Source organism: Rattus norvegicus, chromosome 9 (genome assembly GCF_021556685.1).
Source record: "Rattus norvegicus strain SHRSP/BbbUtx chromosome 9, alternate assembly SHRSP_T2T, whole genome shotgun sequence".
NCBI lineage: Eukaryota > Metazoa > Chordata > Mammalia > Rodentia > Muridae > Rattus > Rattus norvegicus.
Window position 1 is genome coordinate 70,344,445 of NC_141542.1, and position 27,901 is coordinate 70,372,345.

General features: G+C 39.5%; 1 protein-coding gene across 1 annotated transcript in view; it reads right to left on the reverse strand.

Annotated features, from left to right (window-relative positions):
- Dnah7 (dynein, axonemal, heavy chain 7) overlaps positions 1-27,901 on the reverse strand; it is a 305,586-nt gene that overhangs the window by 213,951 nt on the left and 63,734 nt on the right. The window contains 3 exon segments of the mRNA NM_001419550.1: positions 877-1,017; positions 4,813-5,011; positions 6,761-6,954. Of these exon segments, the coding sequence (NP_001406479.1) occupies positions 877-1,017; positions 4,813-5,011; positions 6,761-6,954 (534 nt within the window).

A 27,901-nucleotide genomic window follows, 5' to 3' on the forward strand; every position in this document is an offset into this window, starting at 1 on the left:
AAATGATAACATGGCTCTTTAAATGAAAGTTTCTAACAAAAAATGTGATTTCCAACTTGTAGCATGTCTCAAATTCTCAAGTAGTGTATACAGATTAAAACATGCCACAGAGGCTTTCTTCAGCTTTCTCCAACATTCCCCAAGGCTCAAAGACAAACGGAAGCTCGTAAAGTGAATTTCCATGGGAACTCGAAAATGTTTCATTCTAGCTCTGTCCTTGTTGAGTGAGTAACCAACGCAAAGTCCTGAATTACATGGATACTCGCAGTCGCTGTGATGGATGAAGAAATGCTAAACATCCCTTCACTCAAAAAAGGAGCATTACACAGAGGGCAAGGTACTGTTTTGGTTTTTTTTTAAATTAATAGCTGTCATACAAATAATATTGTTAAACTTATACTCTCACATATGTTTGAACATTTGGTATTAAGCAGAACTCAAAATGTTCATTCATTCAAAAATCAGTACATTAAAAATAAAAATAATCAAAATAAGTGAACTAATGCTTTCTCTGTAGCTTTACTCAGGGCACAAAAGAGGATTCAGCTACTCCATATCCTCCTGATGTTTCTGAGCATTGTAACTTCCCTGGTTCTATCACCATTCTATTTGTAAAGGATAACAATGTGCAAACAGCAAGACTGAGGAGCAGACAACCTTGACTCTGGCGTGATGTGAATAAAGAAATGGTTTGGATAGAAATCTTGAACAATGATGTATCTTTTTCTATATATCTTATTTTTAAAACCTATAACTTGGCTTGTAGCAAAAAGTATACTTTTGAATGGACAATCTTCATTTTATACTTTAGGGTGATTGTATTCTTAGTATAACAATTTTCTAAGTTTTGAAAAAAAGTCAGTAATGAAATCTTACCTTATGCCCCATAGGTATAGCAACTTGGACTTCTACTGTCCAAAAGGTTTGAGATACACAGAGAACAGTCTGTCCAGGCCAATCTCTTACCCAATTAATTCGTGCATTTTTTGTATAAGCAGTAATTGCATCTCCAATCACCTAATTAAAAAATGGTAAAAATGAACATTCTAGAACAAGAGCTAAACGATTAAACTAAATCATAGCTCTTAACTTTTTACAACATGCTTATCTGGTTGAAAGATTTACATAAAGTATATGACTAAAATCCTCACATACAAGTTAATTCATATGAGCAGGCATATTACATATAATTTTGCCAAGCATTATCAATCTGTATCAACTGCATTTATCAAATTAATATATGACCAGTTTTAGCCAAGGATATCATAGATAATTTGTGTTGGATAAGTCTGTACAATTTTGGTGCAAAGTATAAATTCAAGTAATTTCAAAATAAGAGCTATCAAATTTGTAGCACATGATTTTTGTTCAGTTAAATCTCATCTACACACAGACAAAGCACACAGTTCTCTGACTGCTACCTTCTCTACCTGTGCTACTCCCCTCTCTGGCCATAGGTCTGAAGCACAAGACCGGAATGATGGGCATATGAGACAGATGGACAGATCTCTCATGGAAAAACAAAGGCTACAAATCTACAAAGTCTAACATGTTCTTTGTTACAAATTTTCAGCAGGTTGATATATCTATGTTTTCTACAAGATATCAATGAGAAACACTCCAGTCTGTCATATATACCAACCAAAAATTGTAACATCCTCTGGGAAGTGACACTGACTTCAGGGTTATATTTCAGAAGGGACTGTCAAAATTAGAATTTCAAGAGACATAGATAATAAGAAGAGTTAAAACTTTCTAAACTTCTGGTTTAGCTTGAGTCTCATAGAACAAAGACAATGCCAAGAGGTAATTGCCAATGTTGACATTTTTAACAAACCACAAAAACCATAGGCAGGGCAGATAAGAAAGCATCAGGCACTTCAGACACAGGGCCCAGATGACGCAAGCTGAATCTAACCTGAAAGCCTCCTCCCCCAAGGACTATCCCCATGGTACCAGAAATTGCCAGGCAATCTTCCAAAGGAGGGAAGCAACCATCAGCTCTACCCAGCTACGAGACCAATAAATCACGGTGACCAGCATGGCAAGATATCCCTAAGAGTGCAGTAGTGGCATACATACATTGGCAGTAACCAACAGCTCTCTAATTTGACTTAAGCCCCTCTCAACATGAGAGAAATCATTCCTGGTACTGAAAACTTAATCAGCTACCTGGGACTAGTAAGTCACGGAGGAGGAGAGTCTAAAACTATCACTTTATTAAACCAGCATAATCCCCAACTACACTCTAAGTGTTTATCCTTATACTTATAAGTATAAAGTGTTGCTCTTACCCCTCAATAAATGGGGACAGAGAACCACAAATGACCAAAACTGTGGAGCCCAGTCCCAACTAATACATCTATAGCCCAACTTCTGCACTTAAAGTTCAGAGATTCCTGTGGAAGTGGGTGGTAGCAGAAAGAGTGTAAGGACCAATAGAACAGGAAGCTTGCTGTGAGGTTGTTTCTCAAACATGAAGTCCCACCAGTATGGTTGTGTAAATATAACCTGAACAAGAATGACATCAACAGAGATGCTAATGTGTAAGGGAGAAGAGCCCACAGCCTCGACCCTACACAAGGAACTACAGGCAGCAAAGGAAGGTTGAGAGTAGGACCAAGAGTCAGTCTCCAGGGAAGAGCATATTAATTGGCTATCCAATGCCAAGTTGTCGGCTCTGAAAACATACATGTAAGAAACATCACACGGACTGAGCAGACTGTACTCAGTAGGTGGGCATGTGTGCACACCCAGAACAGCAATTAAGGAAAATTAAAAGATTAGAAAAAAATTTTAAAAGCATATAGAATTTGGAAGAGAGTAAGGTGTGTATAGGGGGCTAAATGAGAGAGCCTGGAGGAAGAAAGGGAAATTATAAGATGCATTCTAGAAGAATACTGTGGGAACCGAAAGAATGAAACAAAAATTTAAGTTATACAAATGAATCCTGAAGAGATACACAGTTATATAAATTTTCTACAGTACTAAAGATAGCATCTTCTACTAAGCTCATTTAAGTCCTATAGTGTGTGTGTGTGTGTGTGTGTGTGTGTGTATTCAATACTTCCCAAGTAAAACTCATCCTCTCTGGCCTGGGAGTCACGTGCATTACAACTTATAAGAAAAAATAAATGACTCAATCAATGAAGCCAGTCATATCCGAGGGGACATTCGCTGAACTTTACCTCAGAAAAAGGATGAAATGGAAATGAGCTAAGTCTAAATGATTTTTTGTTTTTTTTTTTTTTACAAAAATCTCAATTGTCTGTTTAACCAATGAAGACTCGGGAGCCAGATGCTGAGGTGAAAGCCTGCTAGCTCAGAGAAACAGAGAAAGCACCCAGCCGATCGTCCTCCTCAACTGTGCTCCTGAGTCACAGTGCAAATGCCCCTCTCCCAAACCAACTCAACAAATAAAAATAAAGACATAAAAACCCCTTCTAAATAAGTGTCTTTCTCTTCTTCTTCCTGTGAGTCTGTCCATGCTCCTGACTCCCCTTACTCTCTATGTTAATAATAATCCTTAATAGTCCTATGTTCATTTCCTGTCAACTGTTTGTTTGCTCTGCCTCTTGACCTATGGTTGACTTTATTTAATCCTGTTTACAATATTCAAGCAGAAAGCTCTTGGATTATAGATATGTGCTAAGGTTGAGTCACACAACACAACTAAAAACAGCTTTTCCAGTACATAACACAATCTCTGGGTTCACAGTGAGATCATGTGTCCTGCAATAAACTCACGTACATTTACTAAAAGATTTATTTAGGGTTATAACATGGTACCACATAGTGCCATGAAACACCTGGGTTTGAATTAACTTCTCCAATAGTGTATGGGAGGAAAGAAAAAAATTAATGTTGACACTAGTTAGTCATACTCCCTTCGTGCTCCCTGATCATTCATAGTTTTTATTGTTATATTAAAAACTTGATTACTAAGCCCATACAATAATAAAATGAATTTAAATACTCATTTTCTACTTATTGACATGACACAAAAAATAATTATCAATGATTGTGATAACGGTGCTTTATGAGATGTGGAAAACGTGAGGTTGTTATAGACTGGGGAAAGTATTGTGATTTTCTGGTGTCCTGGTGCGTATTCCATATACACACATAGCATTAAGATTCACATGCACCAAGTATGTTAACTTCACAAAGATGCTTCCAAGGCGAGACCAAAACAAATTGCATAAGCAGCAGCATGTCATGTCATGGTGAAAGCACCTGCACGCAGCTGCACACAATCAGGTGGATCCTGAGTGCCACTAGTCGAGCTGGCATTGTCTCCCATCTTAGATGAGTCATCGCAAAATAACCACCTCAGATCTGCTCATTTCATCTAGGTTATCTGCAGTAATTATTGCTAATAACTACGTGAGTTTGACTCAATTTAGAATCCTATCTGCTCATGACTGTCATTGTTTCCAAACAGGTCTAACTGAAGAGGGGACATCCACCCTGAATGTGGGCAGCACTGTCTCACATAGTAGGTTATCATAAGTAAATCATAAAAAAAAAAAGAAGGAAAGTGAGCTGAGTACCAGCATCCACCTCTGTCATCCATCTTGTGACAGACTGTATCACTTTAAACTGCAAGCCCAAAACAAAGCCTTTGAACTGCCTTTGTCAAACATTTTGTCACACAAGAAGAAACTAATACATTCAATATCAATTAGACTGAATATTAATTTATGCCTTATAAATTATTACATAATTATCAGTCTAATTATCGATGAGATATTTGTAGCAACATTAATAATGCATCATTTTCTCCTAAAAATAATAAATATAACCAATTACCTTGTGAATGGACTTAATCATAATCCTCTCTAACTCAACCAACCACTTCTCCACCTGGCCCCTGGCTTTGGTTGTTGAAATGGTATCTACGAGCTCCACGACTTCTCCTTCACTACTCTTCATATGTGTAATATCCAAAGTTTCTGTAAATTCAACCCTTGCAATTCCTTCAAAGCACTTCTTGAGGTGAGGCTGCACTCTGTTGGAAAAAAAATTAAACAGTTGATCAAAGTCATATAGTTCCTAACATGTCAGGGTTCTTTGAATGCTCATCTTTGTTTAACATTTAAATGGGTACAAAGTAGTAGCCATGTCTTCGTTGTCAATGCAATGAGTTGAGAGATGCTAAAAAGGAGCACAAAAAACCGAGCAATTTTAGGTACAGCATTCTAGCAGATCTTCCAGCACTGTGAGCCAGTCTTCCAATGCACATAGCCATTTCAAGTGGGATCTTCAACAGTGTTGAAACTCATTGGCTAGGCTTTAGTATTTAAGTACTTTAGAGCTTGGTGATTTAACAGGTTTGGCATGCCCACCCTTGTTCTGGCCACTGTAACACAGACTGCAACTAACACCTCACTTGGGCACATTTTCAGCTTCATTCATTCATCTTTAAATGAGCAAAGAGAAATAGTGAATAAAACTCAGATGGAAACGTGAGCCTGAACTTACTTGTCTGGACTGTGGCTTCTTCTGTGTGGGTACAAGATATATAATAAACTAATTCGTTCAATAAAATATTTATTCACTGTCTGTTTTAGGTCAAATCTTTTCCTAAGGATTGAGGAATGTGCAATTTAAAAACGACAATGAAACCTAGTGCAATCCTTGGCTGCTGGGGGAGCTTGTTTTTCTAAGAAGGAAAAGCAATCAGCACAACTATTAGAGCCCATGCAAGTGACAGCAAATACGAAGAAAGAAAACAAGACAGAGACAAGCCTCAGGGAGAAGTGGCCAGAGCAAGCTGTCTGTCGGAAGTATGCCGTTTTCAGTTGAGTGGATGTGAGTGGCCTCCCTGAGTGGCAAATGTCAGCTCCAGGACCTCCAGGAGACAGATGAAGAAGTCAATGGACACTGAGAGAACGTGCTAAGCTAGTGGCTGTCAATCTTTCTAATGCAGCTTAATGCAGTTCCTGGTATTGTGGTGACCCCAACCCTAAAACTATTTCCTTGTTACTTCATAGCTGTGGCTCTGCCACTGCTATGAATTACAATCTAAATATCTAATTATTTTATTTTATTAATATATAATATATTGCAAAATAATTTGTAAAGTACTTATGTGATCAAAAGTAAACCTTTTAAAATATAAATACCCCAAAGGAGTCGTGGCCCACAGGTTGAGAACCACTGATCAGAGAACCATGGTGCATGAAGGGTGAGGCTGCCCCAGTTACAGGACAACTGCAAGGAGGTGGTTGGGGTAAAGCAGAATGAAAAACGTCACACTAAAGTCAATGTTCAGGCTCTCCAGCATTCTCTCAATAGCTACAACTGTCAGCATGTGCTTGTTACAGAAATGAAAAGTAAACAACACCTACCTAAAAATGCTAGCTATCAACTCCATCCCTATTTATGATATGTTTGAGAATGGCCTGCCTCTGAGACTATAGCAAGCCATAAAGCACCACAATGCATGGCTCTAATTGATGTACTTTGAATATGATTGAAAAGATTAATATGTTGAGGAGGAGAGACGTGCCCTCAAAATCTTAAGAAAATATTCCATAAAAATAAAATTTCACTCCAAGGTCCATGCTATTCAGAAAGACATATTCAGAAACATTTTAAATAACTGATAACCTATAATTGCAACTCTTAGAATATTCTCATAAAGAGTTTATATAAACATAGTTAGATGTCCATTATTATTTATGTTCTATCTTATTCCAAAATCTTAAATGTGAACAGATGAATGTATGACCATCAGGGTATGGACTTTACTTACCGGGTGGGGTCCTTAGTCTCAGACAGTATCTCAAGGAGCTCATCATTCGACAGGAAGAAGAACCTGGGGAAGAAGAGGCGCTTCTTTTCCAAGTACTCATTCAGCCCTTTAAGAATGAGCTCCAAGAGTTCGTTGGACTTTTTCATCCTCTCCAGCATCCTCTCGATAGTCACAACTGCCAGAACATGCTTATTCTAAAAAGAATAAGCAAACAGCACTTGTCTCAGTTTGATTTCTTTCATGGAGGAAAGGGTGTTGTTCATCTAATACCTCCAGGTCACAATTCTTGGTCACTGAGGGGACCAAGGATGGAACTCAGCAGAAACCTGAGCACAGGAACTGCACCTTAGACCATGGAGGAGTGCTATCTCTCAAGGCTTGTATAACCTGGTTTATTACCCAACTCAGGACCAAGTGACCGTGTGTGTGTGTGTGTGTGTGTGTGTGTGTGTGTGTGTGTGTGTGAGAGAGAGAGAGAGAGAGAGAGAGAGAGAGAGAGAGAGAGAGATTGCCCACAGTGGGCTGGACCCTCCCACATCAATAATTACTCAAGAAAATACCCCACAATCATGCTCAGAGGCCAGTCTGAGAAAGGCAATTGTTCAGTGGAGATTCTCTTTTTCCAGGAGAATTTAGTTTGTATAAATTTGAGAAAAAACTACCCAGTGCAGCGCATGCAATTAAAACTATTAGTTCTTAATTTTATTTCTATTTACATTATAGTTGAAATTTTTCATCTAATAGAACAAACATTATGGGAACATTGAAAATGGTAGTGCTGAATAGCCTGCCAAGTTCTTTCACATAAAAATCATGTTGTCTATATTCAAGCCACGGTGTTCCCAACTTCCCACTGCAAACAGGAAAGTAATAGGACATTCTAAGAAGGTTACATGAAATGCAAACAAAAGGATGCCATTTTAAGAGTAAAAAATATCTTTCTGTTAATCCAGCCCCACAAAGCATAATAGATGGAAAACTTCAACAAAGGAGGGAAACTACATCCTAGAAAAAGCAAGAAATTAATCTTTCAAAAATCAAAATGAATATAGCCAAACAAACATAATTCCACCTCTAACAACAAAAATTACTGGAAGCAACAATCACTTTTCCTTAGTATCCCCTAGCACCAATGGATTCAATTCCCTAATAAAAAGACATAAACTAACAGACTGGATCTGTAAACAGGACCCAGCATTTTGCTACATACAGGAAATGCACCTCAGTGGCAAAGACAGACACTACCTCAGAGTGAAAGGCTGAAAAACAATTTTCCAAGCAAATGGTCTGAAGAAACAAGCTGGAGTGGCCATTCTAATACAAAATAAAATAGACTTTCAACCAAAGTTATCAAAAAATAAATAAATAAGTAAAGACACTTCATTCTCATCAAAGGAAAAAATCTACCAAGATGAACTCTCAATTCTGAACATCTATTCTCTAAATGCAAGGGCATCCACATTCATAAAAGAAGCTTTACTAAAGCTCAAAGCACACATTGTACTACATACAATAATAGTGGGAGACTTCAACATCCCACTCTCATCAATGGACAGATCATGGAAGCAGAAACTAAACAAAGATACAATGAAAGTAACAGAAGTTATGAACCAAATGGATTTAAGATATCTGAAGAACATTTCATCCTAAAACAAAAGAATATACCTTCTTCTCAGCACCTCAGGATACCTTGTCCAAAATTGACCATATAATCAGGCACAAAGCAGTCTGCAACAGATACAAGAAGATTGAAATAATCCCATGCATCCTACCAGATCACCATGGACTAAGGCTGGTCTTCAATAACAACAAAAACAAAAAAAGCCCACATATACAGGGAAGCTGAACAATGCTATACTCAATGATAACTTGGTCAAGGAAGAAATAAAGAAATTAAAGACATTTTAGAATTTAATGAAAAGAAGACACACATACCCAAACTTATGGGACACAATGAGAGCAGTGCTAAGAGGAAAACTCTTATCCCTGAGTGCTTCCAAAAAGAAACTGGAGAGAGCATACACTAACAGCACACCCAAAAGCTTTAGAACAAAAGGAAGCAAATATGCTCAGAGGAGTAGATGGCAGGAAATAATCAAACTCAGAACTGAAATCAACCAAGTAGAGACAAAAATAACTATACAAAAAAATCAACAAAACTAGGAGTTGGTTATTTGAAAAAATTACCAACATAGATAAACCCTTAACCAGACTAACCGTGGGCACAAAGTATCCAAATTAAGAAAATCAGAAATGAAAACAAAGACATAACAACAGAAACCAAGGAAATTAAAGTAAAACATCAGATCCTACTATAAAAACTTGTAATCAGCAAAACTGGAAAATCTGAATGAAATGGACAATTTTCTAGACAGATAACAGGTACCAAAGTTAAATCAGGATCAGATAAATCATCTAAAGAATCCCATAACCCCTAAAGAAATACAAGCAGTTATTAAAAATTTCCCAACCAAAAATAAAAGCCCCGGACCAGATGGGTTCAGTGCAGAATTCTATCAGATCTTCATAGAAAACCTCATACCAATACTGTACAAACTATTCCTCAGAATAGAAACAGACAGAGCACTATCAAATTCCTTCTATGAAGATACAATTGTGCTTATACCTAAACCACACAAAGACCCAACAAAGAAAGAGAACTTCAGACAAATTTCCTTTATGAATATCAATACAAAAATACTCAATAAAATTCTCAAAAACCAAATCCAAGAACACATCAAAATGATTATCCATCATGATCAAGTAAGCTTCATTCCAGGGATGCAGGGATGGTTCAATATACAGAAATTCTTCAATATAATCCACTATATAAACAAACTCAAAGAAAAAAAAACATGATCATCTCAGTAGATGCTGAGAAAGCATTTGACAAAGTTCAACACCCCTTCATGTTAAAAGTCTTGGAAAGATCAGGAAGTCAAGGCCCATACTGAAACATAGTAAAAGCAATATACAGCAAACCAGTAGCCAACATCGAATTAAATGGAGAGAAACTTGAAGCAATCCCACTAAAATCAGGGACTAGACAAGACTGCCCACTCTCTCCCTACTTATTGAATATAGTACTCAAAGTCCTAGTTAGAGCAATCAAACAACAAAAGGAGGTCAGAGGGATGTAACTTGGAAAAGATGAAGTCAAAATATCACTATTTGAAGATAACATGATAGTATATTTAAGTGACCCCAAAAATTCCACCAGAGAACTCCTAAACCTGATGAACAACTTCAGCAAAGTGGCAGGGTATAAAATTAACTCGAACAAATCAGTAGCCTTCCTCTACTCAAAAGACAAACATGCTGAGAAAGAAATTAGGGAAATGACACCCTTCACAATAGTCACAAATTACATAAAATACCTCTGTGTGACTCTAACCAAGCAAGTGAAAGATCTGTATGACAAGAACTTCAAGTCTCTGAAGAAAGAAATTGAGATCTCAGAAGATGGAAAAATCTCCCATGCTCATGGATTGGCAGGACTAATCGTGTAAAAACAGCCATCTTGCCAAAAGCAATCTAGAGATTCAATGGAATTCTCATCAAAATTCTAACTCAATTCTTCAAAGAGTTAGAAAGAGCAATTTGAAAATTCTCCAGGATAGTGAAAACTATTCTCTAAAGAACTTCTGGGGGAATCACCATTCCTGACTTCAAGCTATGTTACAGAACAATAGTGATTAAAAAAAACAAAAACAAAAAACTGCATTGTATTGATACAGAGACAAGCATGTAGGTCAATGGAATATAATTGAAGACCCAGAATGGAACCCACACACCTATGGTCACTTGATCTTTGACAAAGGAGCTAAAACCATCCAATGGAAAAAAAAAAAAGACAGCATTTTCAACAAATGGTGCTGGTTCAGCATGTAGAAAAATGCAAATTGATCCATTCTAATCTCTTTGTAAAGCTTAAGTCCAAGAAGGTCAAAGGCCTCCATATAAAACCAGATACACTGAAACTAATGGAAGAGAAAGTGGGAAAGAAGCTTGAACACATGGGCACTGGAGAAAATTTCCTGAACAGAGCACCAATGGCTTATGCTCTAAGATCAAAAATCGACAAATGGGACCTCATAAAATTGCAGTGATTCTGTAAGGCAAAGGACACTGTCAATAGAACAAAACGGCAACCATCAGATTGGGAAAAGATCTTTACCAATCCTACATCCCATAGAGGGCTAATATCCAATATTTACAAAGAGTTCAAGAAGTTAGAATCCAGAGAATCAAATAACCCTATTAAAACATGGGGTACAGAGTTAAACAAAGAATTCCCAGCTGAGGAATATCGAATGGCTGAGAAGTACCCGAAGAAATGTTCAACATCCTTAGTCATCAGGGAAATGTAAATAAAAACAATCCTGAGATTCCACCTCACAGCAGTCAGAATGGCTAAGGTAAACTCAGGTGACAACGGATGCTGCCGAAGATGTGGAGAAAGAGAAACACTTCCCCATTGTTGGTGGGATTGCAGACTGGTACAACCACTCTGGAAATCAGTCTGGAGGCTCCTCAGAAAACTGGACATAGTATTACCCAAGGAACCAGCTATACCACTCCTGGGCATATACCCAAAAGATGCTCCAAAATATAACAAGGAACTTGCTCCACTATGTTCATAGCAGCCTTATATATAATAGCGAGAAGTTGGAAAGAACCCAAATGTCCTTCAACAGAGGAATGGACACAGAAAATGTAGCACATCTACACAATGGAGTACTACTCAGCTATTAAAAACAATGACTGCATGGAATTCTTAGGCAAATTGTTGGAACTAGACAATATCATCCTGAGTGAGGTAAGCCAATCACAGAAGAACACACATGGTATGCACTCACTGAAAAGTGGATATTAGCCCAAAAGCTTGAAATATCCAAGATACATTTCACAGACCACATGAAGCTCAAGAGGAAGGAAGACAAAAGTGTGGATGCTGCAGTCCTTCTTAGAAGGAGGAACAAAATAATCACAAGAAGTAGAGGGTAGGAGGAACTTTGGAAGAAGAGAGGAGGGGGAGGGGTAAGGGAGGGCAGAATTAGGTATGGGAGAACACTGGGATGATACTGTTACAGGAATTTGATGTGTAGCAATGGGAGAGGGGAACTGTGAGTGAGTCCCACATGGAAAGCAAGAGGCTCCCAGGATCCAAGGAGGGTAAGACAGGCTGAAATGTACAACAAAGGGGAGGGAGAACCTGTAGAGACCATATCTACGGGTTAGGCAAGGCTCCTGGCTAAGGGTTGGAGCCACCCATTCATCTCCAAATTTTTAAACCCAGAATTGCTCCTGTCTAAAGGAAATATGGTGACAAAGTGTGAAGGAGAGACTGAAGCAAAGGTCATCCAGAAACTGCCCCACCTGGGGATCCATCCATAACACAGACACCATTCCAGACACTATTGCAGATGACAAGAAGTGCTTGCTGACCGGAGCCTTATATAGCTGCCTCCTGAGAGACTCTGCCAGAGCCTGACAAATACACAGGTTGATAGTCACAGCCAACCATTGGACTGAGTACGGAGACCCCAATAGAGGAGCTAGAGAAAAGACTGAAGGAGGTGAAGGAGTTTGCAACCCCATAGGAAGAACACCAATACCAACCAACCAGATGCCCCAGAGCTCTCAGGGACGAAACGACCAACTAAAGAGTATACATGGAGCAAGCCATGGCTCCAGCCACAAATGTAGCAGAGGATGGTCTTGTAGGGCATTAATGGGAGGAGAGGTCCTTGGTCCTGTGAAGGCTTGATGCCCCAGTTTACAAGAGTGCCAGGGCAGGGAGGAGGGAGGGAGTGGGTAGGGTGGTGGGAAGGGGAGCACCCTCATAGAAGCAGGGGGAGGTGGGATGGGATAGTGGGTTTATGGACAGGAAACTGGGAAAAGTTTTATTTATTTGAAATGTAAATAAATAAAAAGAATTAAACACTGAATTTTAAGATTAACTAATAATTTTTTAATAACCATGACTAAAAGTTATACCAAAATATCAGTTGAAAATTGTTTCACATATAAATTTTATTCTAGGACTAGAGAAGGGTCTAAATCATTCTTAAGCACATGCAAGGCCTTGGTTTCAATTCCCAGCACCAGCAAAAAGAAAACTTCCTTTCAAGAGTCTCACATACATCATTTTTGTTACTATGCTCTTAGCTTTTCTTCTTTTTTATTTCTGGCCTCAAATTTGCCGTGCAGCCATCCTGGAGCTCCTCATGGGCCTTGGACTTCTGCCTCCTGTGTGCCAGCATGCAGCCTTTCTTATGCCACCACTCAGGACTTTTGTTTAATAATTAGAACACTGCTGGAAAAGTGGCATGGTTTGTTTTGTGTTGAATTATGATGATGTAACAAAACCACAGTGATTTAGCAAAGAAAAATAACTGTCATTAATACCTGTTTCATCAATAAAAATATGAAACACGCGCAATGAGAGATTAAGGAACCTCCAAATTTTAAAGGCATTTCATTGCTATTTGCAGAAGATTTTGTGTTTCAAATAGACATTTAATACTCCCTCTCTCCATCGCTCTCCTTTGTCTCTGTCTCTGTCTCTGTCCCTCTGCCTCTCTGTCTCTGTCTGTCTATCTGTCTGTCTGTCTGTCTCTCTCTCTCTCTCTCTCTCTCACACACACACACACACACACACACAAACACACACACACACACACACACACACACACACACACAGAGGGGTGGGGGTGGGCTCCGGATGTAATTTTTAAATGTGCGAGTCATGCAGTGTGGACAAGTGCTATTATAAATCTAAATCTAAAATCCAAAATAGTGTTCTTTGAGCGCCACCATCTGGAAGAAAATGTGCTTTTCTTGACTGAAAAAAAAAAAATACCACTAATAAAAGGGAAATTTTTCTTTCACAAATTTACAATAATTGTTTGGTTTGAACTTCGGTAGCTTACTATAATTTGACTATTTTAGGCCTTATATTTGAAAGTGATGATGTTCAACTTTTAGAATAACTGGCCTTTGCTCAGTAAATATTACAATCTCTGATCAACACCAAGTAAGCTTCCCCTCCAAAAAAACCCATTTAGGTACAGTTGATAAGCTGACCATCTCCCATCTGAAATGCGTAGGAACAGACATGTTTTAAAGTTCAAAGCTTTGTGGGTTGTAAAATATTTGTATGTACCTTACTGGTTGAACATCTTAAATCTGAAAGTCAAAAATCCAAACTAAAAGCTTCAGAATTTGAGACAATACAAGGCTTTGAATTAGATATGTATGCTAAAGCTGTTCTGAGTTTTGAGGTCAATTTTACTTAGCCTGGTTAGCTCAACGACTCTGATTCAAGTACAAACTTCCAAATGGTCTGTACATATTTGCATATGGACTAAAAGCACAGAAAGGTATCCTCACATGCCTGAAAGATAACTCACACAAAGTTGGACTCAGAGAAGGATGGCTTGGATAAAGCAAGCCCCCCAGTCAGACACGCTGACTTCTACCCTGCCCTCTACTCCCTTGTACCTCCCCAATCACATATCATGTGTTTAATCTCTATGCTTCAAATGGGGAAGAGAGCTCTTTCTCAAATTTGGCATAAAGACAGAGAAATCAAAGAACATTGGGCCTGCCACACACTGCCTGGCTGCCAATGATTAGCTTAGATACATAGCAAGGTACTTTAGTAAGATGTTACTAGAAATTTCAAATTTAGTATGGTTTCCTTTGATCCTTTATGCATAATTTTTTGTTAAGGAAATGGTTTTATAGTGTGTGTGTGTGTGTGTGTGTGTGTGTGTGTGTGTGTGTGTGTGTGTTCATAACCATCACCGTTCTGAAAAGCCCAAATGAGGACTGATAAAGTTCACTGACATGTCCAGACCAAATGACCTGAGGAGCCTGAAGCTTTCTTTCGTTTTGGCCAATGGAGAATGATTTCTTATCTCTGCTGCCAGGAGACTTACAGGAAATGTAACACGTATATACGTAATGGAATTAAGCTCTAACCACTTAGTAAGCTTCTGGAGGAATTACCTTCCTCATCCTAATCCTCGGACAACAGAGAACTGGTAAGGACCTCATTAAAGCTCTAGCACTTGGAGTAGTAAGGCCTGCTGACCACACAGACCTGTAAGGCTCGCCCAACTCTGAGACTCCAGTTCTGTCAGGAATTGGAAATCTTTAAGACCCAGAATATTAATATAGATCCCAGGGACCATTTACCTAAAATTGAATTTTCAGAGATTTTTCAGAATAAACTCAGAAATCTTTAGAACTAGCAATAATTCCAGGATCAGTCCTGATTATTCAACAGCTATCTCTCAAAGGCCTCCAGCTCTGTGTCAGTCACTTCTTGGGGCAGCAAACCTAACAAGGATCCCAGACTCCACAGACATTGAAGAGCACAAAACATATAACAGGTAATGATTGAAAAGCTACACACTCTTCACATTCTTTCACATCGTTCTTACACTGGGAAGATGTTGCGAATGAACAGTCTGTAATGACCTGTGCCAAGCAGTTCCATTCCCATCATATTTTCAGTAGGATTCGTTCACTTATGGTCCTGGTGTCATGTTTTTGTAGTTCCCACAATATGTCAAGCCTTTATTATTACCCCTGCTGTGGAGATCTGAGATCATTGATCTCTGGTATTACTATCCTAACATGTTAAGCAGCATGACTTACACCACATAAAACAGCAACTTAATCAATCGGGCTGCTCCCCTACCCCTCACACACAGCAGTGTTGAAACTAGCCAATTAATAACCTTACAACTGTTTAAGAGAAATTAAGTTAATATCTCCTACTTTGAATCAAAAACTAGGGATACGAGGAAAGTCTGCTGAAAGCCAGGACAGGCTGAGAACCAAGATGGCTGTGACAAACAGTTAACAATGCTGTGAATGCAAAGTTTGGCTGGGAGGATAAAAGTACCACCACAGTGGACACATGAACAGGAAAATAAGTTTTAGAGCTCACATGGAGAAGGTTCCCATGGTCTGGAAAGAAAGATATCTATGGCCACAGCCTTCTTTTAAGATGGGAGCACTAAGGAAGCTGCAGAGGAAAAAGTTAAGTTCCCAGAGGTTGAGCTACAATCTTTAAGGAAAGACACTGGGACCTGGAAGCACACAGTGGAACAGCCACTGCTATGAAGAAGTTACACAGTTACCCATAAGCTCTAGTAGAGGAACTGGTAAAGGTGGTCACACTAAAAGGCTGAATTTTAAATATAAGAAAAACAGTCTTTTGTCCTCTAAGACTTTCACAGCTATAAAGAAAAATCCAGTGCCAAGATTAACCAAGATTAAAGAGCAGGCCAACTCCCTCTGTGAGAGACTGATTCTAAGTTGAAACTAGTACTTATTTACTGAAAAAGCAACTTTATTCATTAGATGTAATTGTCTCTGAGGCTTACTGCTGAATAAGCTCACCCTTACTAGCTCTTTCTGAAATCTGGCTGGATGGTTTGACTCAGCTGTTCTAGCCCAAACTCCTCTCCACGCTGACTGATTCAAACTGCCTCCTCTCTGCTTCTGACTGAATTGCTCTGCTTGACCTCAGACCAACACTGGTAATCTGTTCGAATCTTCTGGCTCCTAATTCTCTGGCTTTTGGATTCACCTGTGCCTGGCTTGTAAAACTGTCCCAATAAAACTCTTCCTGATCCCTCCCCTCCTCTCTTTTTTCTCAATGTTCTTTGTCTGTCTCTGTCTCTGTCTCTGTCTCTGTCTCTGTCTCTCTCTCTCTCTCTCTCTCTCTCTCTCTCTCTGTGTGTGTGTGTGTGTGTGTGTGTGTGTGTGTGTGTGTGTGTGTGTGTGTTGTGCTCTTAAGCCCTCTCTTTCCTGTGTTGTTCCTGTGAGAATTAGGCATATCCTATCTCTGAGTCATTCTGTCAAATCTTTCTCTAACTCATCACTTTATTTGCCCCTCAATTAGACATCACTTTCAAACATGGGTGCTTCCTTCTATAAACTAACCTTACTTTTATTTCCTGGGATTAAAAGTATGTACTAAGGGCATGTTTATATTCCAGCCAACAGGATTAAAGGTACATGATGAGTCTGCATTTCAGTCAGATCACATAGACCCAGAAGGTCTTTGGATCTGATCCATTGCCAGAGCAGCCATGCTGCAGGATTAAAATTCCTCTAAAATTTACTAGTCCAAAAACAAACCTAGGACCCTGAGGATGCTACTAAATCAGTCTGTGCTCTCTGAATAAGACAACAAAGGCTCAGTGATTGTGCTCTTATAGCATGGATTACTTAATATTTAAGCCCACTTATAAGAATAATAGCTTTAAAGGAAAAACAAAGGATTCCTTTCAAAATCTTATTTTCCTTGACAGTATATCTGTTGAAGAGATGTACAATAAAATTAATGTGTTCCTGCCTCCTAACATAACACCCATACTGCAAACCAAGGACAATTTTGTCAGGTAAGTCACTATTTCAGAACATTCTGAAAAGCTTCTAACTGCTTGACATGGAAGCACGAAACCCTGAGTTCAGTCTCCAGAACCCATATAACAATGACAAGTTATGAGTGGCAAGCACTTTTATTCTGACTCTGGGGAGACAGAGACAGGAGGATTCCTGGGGTTCACTTGGTCAGTGTCAGCTCCTGTTAATGACTAAGCAATGTGTGGAACTTCAGGGACAGATTCTTGTACTAATTCCACCTTCGAAACATCCTTTCCTTTGCTTTTAGCTGCAACTTTATGATGCAATCAGCACGCTCAGGACTATGCCCCTAAAATGACCATGCCTAGGAAGAAATTAGCCCAAGACTCTATGAATACATGTAGTCCCCCTGAGTAAAATCCCCAGGTTGGTTTGTTTGGGAAAAGCACTACTTTGGAAATGAATCACCTTGCCTGCTATAGGTAATAAATCTTTTTCTATTATTCCATGTCTTGGCTGTGTTTATTTTTAGCTCTTCATGTACCAAGATTCAAATCCACTTTATTTGGTTACATCAGATGGTGTCACAAAAAACTGAAGTCTTTAAAGAATGACCTGAAAAGTTGACCTTTGACCTCCATATGCACATGCATACATGTGGACTCCTGTACATTCAAACATATACAACAATTAAAAAAAAACTATGCACACAATGCTACCAGAGATGGCTTTACTTGGCCTTTGTAGCTCAGGACCAAGTAAATCAGAAACCTGGGAAGAATCACCATTCTAGATGTCATTAAAAGACATTTGTGACTCACAAAAAGAGATTAAAACATGAACAGTATCACAGGCTTCAGAGAAATGTTTCCAACCTTGGTGGGTGACTTTGAATGGGTTCCAAACTTGAATGGGGAAGTAGCAGATGCAGTAGAGATAGTGAGAGACCTAGAGCCTGAAGCCATGGCAAGATGGCACCAACTTCTTGACAACAGAATGCTTTCACAAATTCGGATGAACAACAGCGTAGTTGCCTAAGGGGTAGCCTGCTCTCTGTGAAGATGCTGTAACCACTAACCAAAGACATCGAGTTTCCACTGTTACATAAAATTAGAAGAAGTGGTGGCAGGTTTGACATGACTGACTCCAATTTAAACAGCTTTACTGTGGGGAAAAACAAAATGCCATGCCACCAAGCCAAGCAGTACCGCCTGCTGTAGAGGGGTCTCTTTTGAATAGCACCTTTATTGCTGCTGCATTGTAAAGAATTTCCCCCAGGAACCACGGCTTTCAGCAGCCACCAAGCCACTGGTCTGCAGGTACCATCAATGTGGAGAGTCTTTGCCAGCAAAAAAGATTACAGTGAGACCAGAAGACTCTTTAACATCACTTGGCAGCGAATGTTTTTATTTTTTTATTTTGTTTGTCTTTGTTTTTCACACATTTCTGTATCTTTCTTTTAATCTCTTGTTTTTCATAAATTGCAACACATTCTTTTTAAACTTATATTCCTCTTTAAATTAACTTTAAGTTGGTTTACAAAGTAATAGGTTTCATTGTGATATTTTCATACATATAAGTCATTATTCTTTTTCTAATTCCCTGCCCTCTTCCATGCATCCTACCACCTCTTGCTGATCCCTTTCTTCCTCAGATAGTCCTCCCTTCTGCTCCCATGCCACAAAGATTCCATTATCCTATCTCCTCTCATGATCTCTGCACACACACACACACACACACACACACACACACACATACTCTCTCACATACACACACACAAACACACACACACACACACACACAGATTCACACATTTCACATACAGGACAAAGCACGAGTAATTGTCTTTCTGAGCATGGCTTATTTTGTTTAACATAATGATCTTTAGTTCTATCCTCCCTTTTTTCCTAAAAAAAGTCATGATTTAATTTTTCTCCACAGTTGAATAAAATTCCATTGTTCACAGTATGTCCCTAAGATAAACACTGCTCTTCTAGTCTTCAGACTACTCTGTCTCACCAATAGACTGCAGAGGTACACATCACTGTCCTTTGTACTAGGAAACTAAGAACATCTTGATCCCCTCAAAAACATGAAAATATAAGTGGGACTTGTTGAAAAGACAAAAGGCACTAACAGAAATGGGAAGGGCATGAGAGGATAATGAAAAATAAAACCAAAGCACATTATACATATGCATGAAGGTCTTATAATGAAACTCATTATATATAATTAATATATGTTAATAAAACTCCTTATATCCATAACCTGATTTATTAAAATTTTTGTGTGCAGTGGTCTAAGCTGAACCCAAGATATCTCTAAGGCATGCATGTAGCAAGTTAGAAGACGGATACCACTAAAGGAAGAGGAGGAATGTGGGGTACCAAAACGAAAAGGCAACTCCATTTAAAATAAAGTGCTTCGCCTGTGTGCCTCTTCATAAGGGTGAAGGTGAGTTGACTACAAAGATGCAAGGTATTTCCCTGGAGATATTACAGAAAATGTTTCAGGGAAAGAGTTTGACCAACTTAACAATTTGAAAGAAGAATTCTATGAGGGATAGAAAGAAGCAGAGGAAGAGGGAGAGGAGAGAGGAAGAGAAGCAGAAGAGGTAAGGGGAGGAGGAGGAAAGAAGGAAGAGAGGGAAGGAAGAAGAGGGAGAGGAGAATGAGGAAGGAGAGAAAGGCACAGAAGGAAGGGTGAAGAGGGGGAGGAGGAAGGAGCCAGAGAAGGAGGGGAAGGGGAGGGAAAAGGAGGAGGATGGGAACAGTACGGGTTCTCTGTCCTTACCAAAAGGTAAAGGAATGTCACAGCATATCCAGATTTCCCATTCAGTGCAAGAACCCCTGACATGTCCCTACACAGACTGCATTTCTCCTTGACACTGGGCATATGTCATCTAGTAAGACAGTGCTACATTTCAACAACGAAGGCCAAAAGTTTAGAAGCTGACTTGTTCTGATTATCTTATTGAATGAATTGGTAAATGTGGTAACCCTGTTTCTATGCCTCAAGCCCCAGACTCACACTGTCCGTGTCATAAGCCATATACTTGGCATTAATAAGGACCATATCCCTTAAAACACATCCATACGCACGGACTGTCATATTCCCTCAGCACAAATAAATGAGTGTTTCTACTTCTGCGAGCCAGTCTGCTTTTTATGAGGTCAATGCTCATAGTAGGACCTATAAATCTCATGAGTGTCAGTCAATTGCCTCATTTCCCTTGTAATGTGAGTTCCTTGGGAGAAGCAATGTTGTGTGGAAGGAGCCAAAAGGAATAAGTCAGGCAGGAAGTCGATGAATGACAGTGCTCCAAGATGCTTGGCATGCAAAAAAAGAAAGCTCTCTGCTGCAGACAATCACTGCTCTCCTCCACGCTGGAAAAAAAGCCAGTGTGTTCACCTCCTTCTTCAGGGCTGTATGACTCCTGCAGGTGGGGTGATCTCTCCAAAACATTATACTAACATCTGCTTTTGGAAGCTGGGATAGTCATGCTGGCTAGTGAACTCCATAGTGGTAAGCCTTTACACAGTCCCCATTGCTGCCACTGGGATTTCTTTGCTCTTTGTCTGAATTGACCACAATGTGCTTGATGGGAAGAGTTTTAGATTTTGCTTATCCTGAATTGATTATGAGCTCCCTCGACCTCAAAGGTTCTCCAAGTTGGATGATATATTACACAGTCATTTTATTTCATAGCTCACTGTGCATACACTGCATGATGCTAGCTGACATTCAGAAAATAGGCCAGCTGGTCAACTGGATAATGAAAAATATGTCAACTGATCAACTGGGTAATTTTGTACATCTTTTTGTAGTTCTGCCTTTTACTTTATTTTGGTTTTATCATACATTTTATTGGATATTTTATGTATTTACATCTTGCTTTTATGAGGATGCTCCCCCTCCCACCTCACCACCCTGGCATTCCCCTACACTGGGGAATCAAGCCTTCACAGGACCAAGGGCTTCTCCTCCTGTTGATACCCAACAAGGCCATCCTCTGCTACATATGTGGCTGGAGCTATGGGTCACTCCATGCGTTGGTTGGTGGTTTAGTCCCTTGGAGCTCTGAGGGGTCTGGTTGTTCTTGTAAGTACGCTCACATCACAGTCTGGTCTGTGAGCCCTTAGATACTTCCTCCTCCACAAACTTCCTTGACATAAGTCCTTTTAATCTTGTTTCTTCTAAACAAGTATACTACTAACCATGGTCTTATGGGATACACTCTGTGGAGGTGTGTCTCTGTATATTCAATTGTTAATTCTGCACAGGCAAAAGGCTAAATACTATCTGGATCTCAGTATTGTTATTTCTATGGCCCACCACCAGTCTCATATTTTATAAATATTTGTTCCTTCCTCACCTGCCTATGGCAATCTAGGATTGTATTTGATTGGCTTTAATAAAGAGTTGAAGGCCAATAGGTGGGCAGGAAATTGAAGGTGGAACTTCCTGGCAGAGACAGAGACTCTGAGAGAACTGACAAGTTGGGGGTGGGGGGAGGTTCAGCTAGCAGTCACAGAGGTGAATAGATGGAGCAGAGCCAAGCAGAGAGTGACATCTGGCCATGTGGCAGGACATAGTGCCAAGATTGGTAGAGTTAGAGTAGCTAGGAGACTGCCCTAGCTGAAAGACTTAAGCTTTAAAATATTAAAAAGTCTCTGTGTCATTATTTATATAAGTGATAGGTCCAAGAAAGTCCCGTTATAATGATCAATGTAAGGCCACACTCTTAGTTGAACTATCTGTCTCCCAAATAAGATTTTAAAGTAAATCACTACTAAGCTCAACTGGGTGTATTGATAGGGTCCCCTTCCTACTGCTCTGGAAGGCTAAACTTAAGTGTCTACTTCTGAAAGGTATTGGTGTATTTTACGTAAGTGTCTATAAATTAATGTCTAATTTCCCTTAGGTCATATCAAGGATTTTAGTGTGGTTTTATCTCACTGAAATGAGACATAGAGGTTGTTTGGCTAACAAAACCACTCACGTCTCTTGGAGTCTCCGGTAACTGCATTTACATCAACACATTTGACCATATCTAAGAGGGTCTTTACTCCCTAGAGAAGCATTATTACAATACATTGCTACCCATATTTTCTACAGGGCCCTGCCAAGACTTCTAGTAACAGTCAGCAGAATTTGAGGTGTTAAATACTGTGGGTCAGTCAAACACACTCAAATATCCCCCCTTTCAGCTCTCACCATCCTCCTTTTCCTCAGTAAATAACCATGTTTCCCAGAATAAGTCTGGCAAGACTGTCTAATTATAATCGAAGTTAGCAAGTCATTGAATTTGACTCTATTTTGGGATATGTCAAGCCCCAGCCCTAAGAAAAGCAATTACAGATGCTCTTTGTCCTTGAAAACATCTTAAGCAGAGAATTTAAAATATTAAATTATGTTATTTCATTAAATCTCTGGTACTTAAAAAAAATCATTCCTGTTGTGGACTTGGTTTAATGTTTGTATTATGGGTTCCCAAATTACAAGAGAATCCCACATGTAAGACATTGTGGGTCTCTGTCCCCAGTTGGTTCTAATTGGTAAATAAATTTGTGGCTGGCCAATGGCTGGTCAAGGAGAGAAGTGGGACTCAAGATATCCCAGGCAAGGAAACCCCGGGAAGAAAAAGAAGGATTTAGTACCATCACGCCAGGGAAGCAGAAGGATCAGGCTTGAAAACTTCAGAAGAGAGAGCCATGTAAGAGCCAGGGAAGTGTGGTCCCGGGGTCCTCCCCCAACCCCTTTGTGTCTAGGGTGGCAAAGATGGAATATAAAGTTTAGTAAATTGTAATACAGGAATACTGGAGGGGAGGTGTTAGCAATGTGAAAAATTAGTAGTGACCCACCCAATGAGCCTATCAAGGCAGATTAAATACATGGTTGTGTGTCTGTGTGTGTCTTTTTTATTATTATTCTTTAATCCTTTGTATACAGTCCAGTCTTTATCCCCCTCCCAGTCAGCCCTCTAACTGTTCATCATCCCATACCTCCTCACCCCACCTTGTCTCCAAGTGGATGTTCCTACCCCAACCCTACCAAACCTCCCCACTCCCTGGGGCCTCAAGTCTCTCAGAGGGTAAGGTACATATTCTCTCACTAAGGCAGACCAGGCAGTCCTTTGCTGTATATGTATAGGGGGCCTCATATCAGTTGGTGTATGCTGCATAGTGACTCGGTGTCTTTTAGTGAGGAACTCATGCTGCTATCACTCCCACTGCCACTGCCACTGAGGAGATTAAAGCAGATTAACCAACTACAGCAACAGATGGCACCCAAAATGGGACTCGAACGCATTATTAAAAATTAGAGATTCTTGAATACACCACAATGCTAGATACAGAGGTGAGAAGAATTGGGTTTTTAACAGAGTTAGGGTATTGTCAGAGCCACATGATTCCTCCACAAGCCACCCAGGTTTGGTACTAGGACAAAGGCATGCTAAATTGGTACACATAATTCTGGGGTTTGTGGCTTGAGACTAGGACACACCCAGGCCAACAAAAGACATGGGCAGCAGGCTAAGGATTCAGCCAGATGCTCTATCTTTTTCTGGCCTACTGTGGCATAATAATAATAATAATAATAATAATAATAATAATAATAATAATAAAATATATGTATATATCACCACAGAGATATTGATCTCCATAGAAAGGAGAATTTAAGCATACCTAGATGAATAAATAAACCTGCCTGTCTAGAGGTTCTGGAATGACAGATACAAAGCCAGGTCAGGAAGGCGAAGTAGATCTGTTCTTCTCCAATGCTCTGGTGACATCACGCATCAACAGGTACCCACATTTTCAAGAAATTGCATTCTTATATAGCAGTCAACATGAGATGCCAAGAACTGACCAGATAACCATTGCTATGGGTGACTGGTGTACACTAATGGAGAGTTGTTGAAACCTGCTTTAAGAAAACTAAGTGAGATTCAAGAAAATACAGGATCAATTCAGGTCTATTACAAAGAAACATCAAAAACAGATGAAAGCAATTTATAAAACTCAAACTAAAATCTAGTTGAAAATAGAACTGGCGAAATTTAAAATGTGGTAAACAGGTATCAAGAGTGGCCAGGCCTCCCTAGAGAAACATTAGACAGTGGGAAGGAAAGTTATTTCAAACTACAGCTGGAGGGAAAGCAAAAAGAATGAAGAGGAATGAGGAAAACTTACAGGAACCGCAGCCTGTGCTAAGAGAGAAAATGTTTGGGTTACTAGGGTTAAAAGGAAAACTTAAGAATGACAGTGGTGTACAAAGTTTATTAAGAGTAAAAAAAACAGACAAACATAAAGAAGAATACAAATATCAGCTGCAGAGAAGTTAAAATGGCATCAGGTCGGTTGAACTTAAGCTTGACACCTCCTGTCAAGCTCTGAAAAGGCAATAATGAAACGCATTCTCAGGGGAGGGAGGTAGAGGAAATCAGGAGGTTGATGCACCAGATGCTGGCTTTTCAACAGATGTCAGGCCAAGAGACAATGGAGTGAAAATCTCAAACACTAAAGGAGAAAGCCTGCCAACCAAAACTATCCCTTCGGAAAGGAGGGATAAATCTATCCACAGACAAACAGAAGCTGTGAGAATAGATCTTTCCTATAGATCATTCTATAAACATTTCCTTACAGGAAACTTCGAGAGACATTAACACACAGTGAGAAAGCTTAGAGAAGTATACAAGTAACAGGCAAGAGTAATCACAGAGGAAAAACCCAGAGGTTTCTTGCGCAGTGAGAATGTAAATTGATATGGCCATTATGGAAAATAGTCAGGAGGTCCCTGGGAAGTGTTCAAAATAGAAGAAACATGTAATCCAGCCACCCAACTGAGTACACATCCAACACTGAGATCAGCATGTTGAATAGACATCTTCACTCCAGTGAACATTACATAGCCAAGACAGGCAAACTACCAGACATGCACACGGCTGAACCGAGAGCTTGTTTGTGATGATGCACCAGGCCCACGAACACAGCACTGCATGTCCTCACTCATGTGTAGATTATTATATCAGTTGGCCTCATAGAAGTTGAGATTAGACTGGTGACTACCAGAAGCTGAGGAGACCAAAGGAGAAGGGAAGTCTAGGGAAGGTTGGGGGTATAGTGCATTGCAGTAAGGCAGGAGTGTGCCACTGAACAGTAACATGATAACAATGAACTGTGATACTACAGATACTCAGAAGAAGTGGCTTGGAAAGCTTCCCCATAAAGAAATAATGGGTATTTAAGGAGTTAGAAATCTCTGAAAATCCTTAATAAGACGTTGTTCGTTTTATGACCCACTTGTAAAAGGAATAGTCAGTTTGGCAATGAGCCGCCTTAGGGGTGCTCTTTCTCTGAGTACCCCACTCCTCTCAACCCCTACTGCTGTTCTCTGCTCTCTATCTCTCCACCTTGTTCTTGTCCCCATGCTAGATCATATGCCTTTGAATGGCTGAAGCAGTGTGGGAACCTATGCTGTGCTGAGGAGAGATCTGAGTAGAACATGAGCCTGAAGTTCTGAAACAGGGAAGACTTTCACAGACAAAACTGTCCTAATAACTAAAACCAATTGGAGATTTCTACAGTGAAAGATCTTTGGGTGAGGAAGACCAGTGTATTTAGTGGAAAAAACACATAAAATTACTTCATGCTTACACTGGCCATTATATGGATAAGAGATCAAGGTGTCAGTCAAGCCTATCACACTAGCAATATCTGTGATATTCTGTTCTCAACATCTGGAATTTTTGTCATGGAAAAGTCCGCCTCATATAGAAGCTTTCTTAGGACCCCAAGGATGAAAGTGAAAACCCCCTGAACCAGGCAATTAATCCCCTGGTCTCTGCCACACAGACCATCTCATTGTGGTTCTTGAGAGAATATGACCATACACCAATCTTCAAAGCTTTGGAGACTGCACAAGACCTTCTATGGGTGGACAAGACCTTCTGTGGATACTAACATTGAAAGTGAGAATACACAAGGCCATTAGGGTAGACAATTTTGCTATGCAGCAGTCGTTAATGAAGTGTCACCAAAACAAACAGCAACAACAACAAAATCCAAACACATTTGCTTGGGAGTTAGCACGTGAGCTGTTTACTCCTTGAGTTACATAGTTCCATGCGGCCACAGTCAACCCTTCCCTCACTCAAGCCAGCACAACTGCCCCTTCTAGACACTGAGTAATGTGCAAAACTCTTTAGAAATATGGGACTTTTAAGAATATTTTCATCAAATTTCAAAAGCAAGGGTTTGGGGGTTTTTTGTTTGTTTGTTTTTCCCAGGAATGGTAGTATATGTTTTAACCCTAGCGCTCTGGAGACAGGAGCAAATGGAACTCTGTAAGTTCAAGGTTGGCCTGGCAGCAAGTTCCAGGTCAACCAGGGCTACAAAGTGAGACCCTTCAGTTATACATATATGTGTGTGTGCTATATTTTTAATATATAAATACTATATTTACATATATACACATATGTACATATATGTGTGTACATAGTACATATAGTTACACCAATGAGATGAATATATCTACTTTTGTGTCTACTTTTGGTGGAAACAACTAAAATTCTACTTAACATTTATTTATTTATTTATTTATTTATTTATTTATTTATTTATTTATTTATTTATTGAGATGGAGTTTCCCTGTGTAGCCTTGGCTGTCCTAGAACTCGCTCTGTTGACCAGGTTGGCCTCAGACTCTGAGATCTGCATGACTCTGCCTCTGCCTCTGCCTCTGCCTCTCTGCCTCTCTGCCTCTCTGCCTCTCTGCCTCTCTGCCTCTCTGCCTCTCTGCCTCTCTGCCTCTCTGCCTCTCTGCCTCTGCCTCCTGAGCGCTGGGATTAAAGGCATACTCCAATCACTGCCTGACTCAATCTTTTTCTTAATGAAATTAATATATAAGGGCTTTACATTGTAGTAAGGAAACTATATGACAGCCTGTATTTGTGAATTACATTAGAAAGGATTCAGTGTTCCATGGCAACTCACTAATGGTTCTGCTAAGTGTGAACTTCACTATATTGTGATTAATTTTACAACTTGGTTTGTACATATTTAATGGTATTATTACAAACCCAAAGTAAACCTACTAAACAAACCCATGTTCATTTTTCTGGTATCATCCTGTCAAATCATACAGCTAGCATTGATGAACTATGATCAGTATTTAGGACTGTAGGCATAGCTTTGTTTAGTAGTGAATATGTGTATATTGTTGTCAAGTGAGGACATTTTAGATGCAATTCCTCTATCTCACAGTGTATTTGATTAAAATATTAATGGAGGAGCTTATGTTCATGTAATAACATAGTCAGCACCTTTAGAAGTTATATGTGATGTTCTTTAGTGTGATCAGACTTCATTAAATTCCTCCTTAGTTCAAGCTCTCCTCTCTAGGATTTATGTATTTTATGATTTTTATTTCATTCTGATCAAATTTTTGGACTCACTGGATAGACTTCTCTTCGAATTTTTATTTTTTGAAAGTTCCCTGGGAAAGACATTCCTAACTGAGCAGCGGGCATGCTTGCTGGATGTTGCCTGTCATGGTGAATTTCAGCAACAGTACAACCACAGCACAGAGACAGCACCATGAGAGAGAGTGTCCAGAGAGGGTGCTGGCTTCCTAGCAGAGCCAGTGGTAAAACTATGCCAACCACCGTAGGCCATGGAGTAAATTCAGTGCACTGTCAGTCTTAGGGAAATCAGGGGGAAAATATCCACTTTTTTTCACATTTTT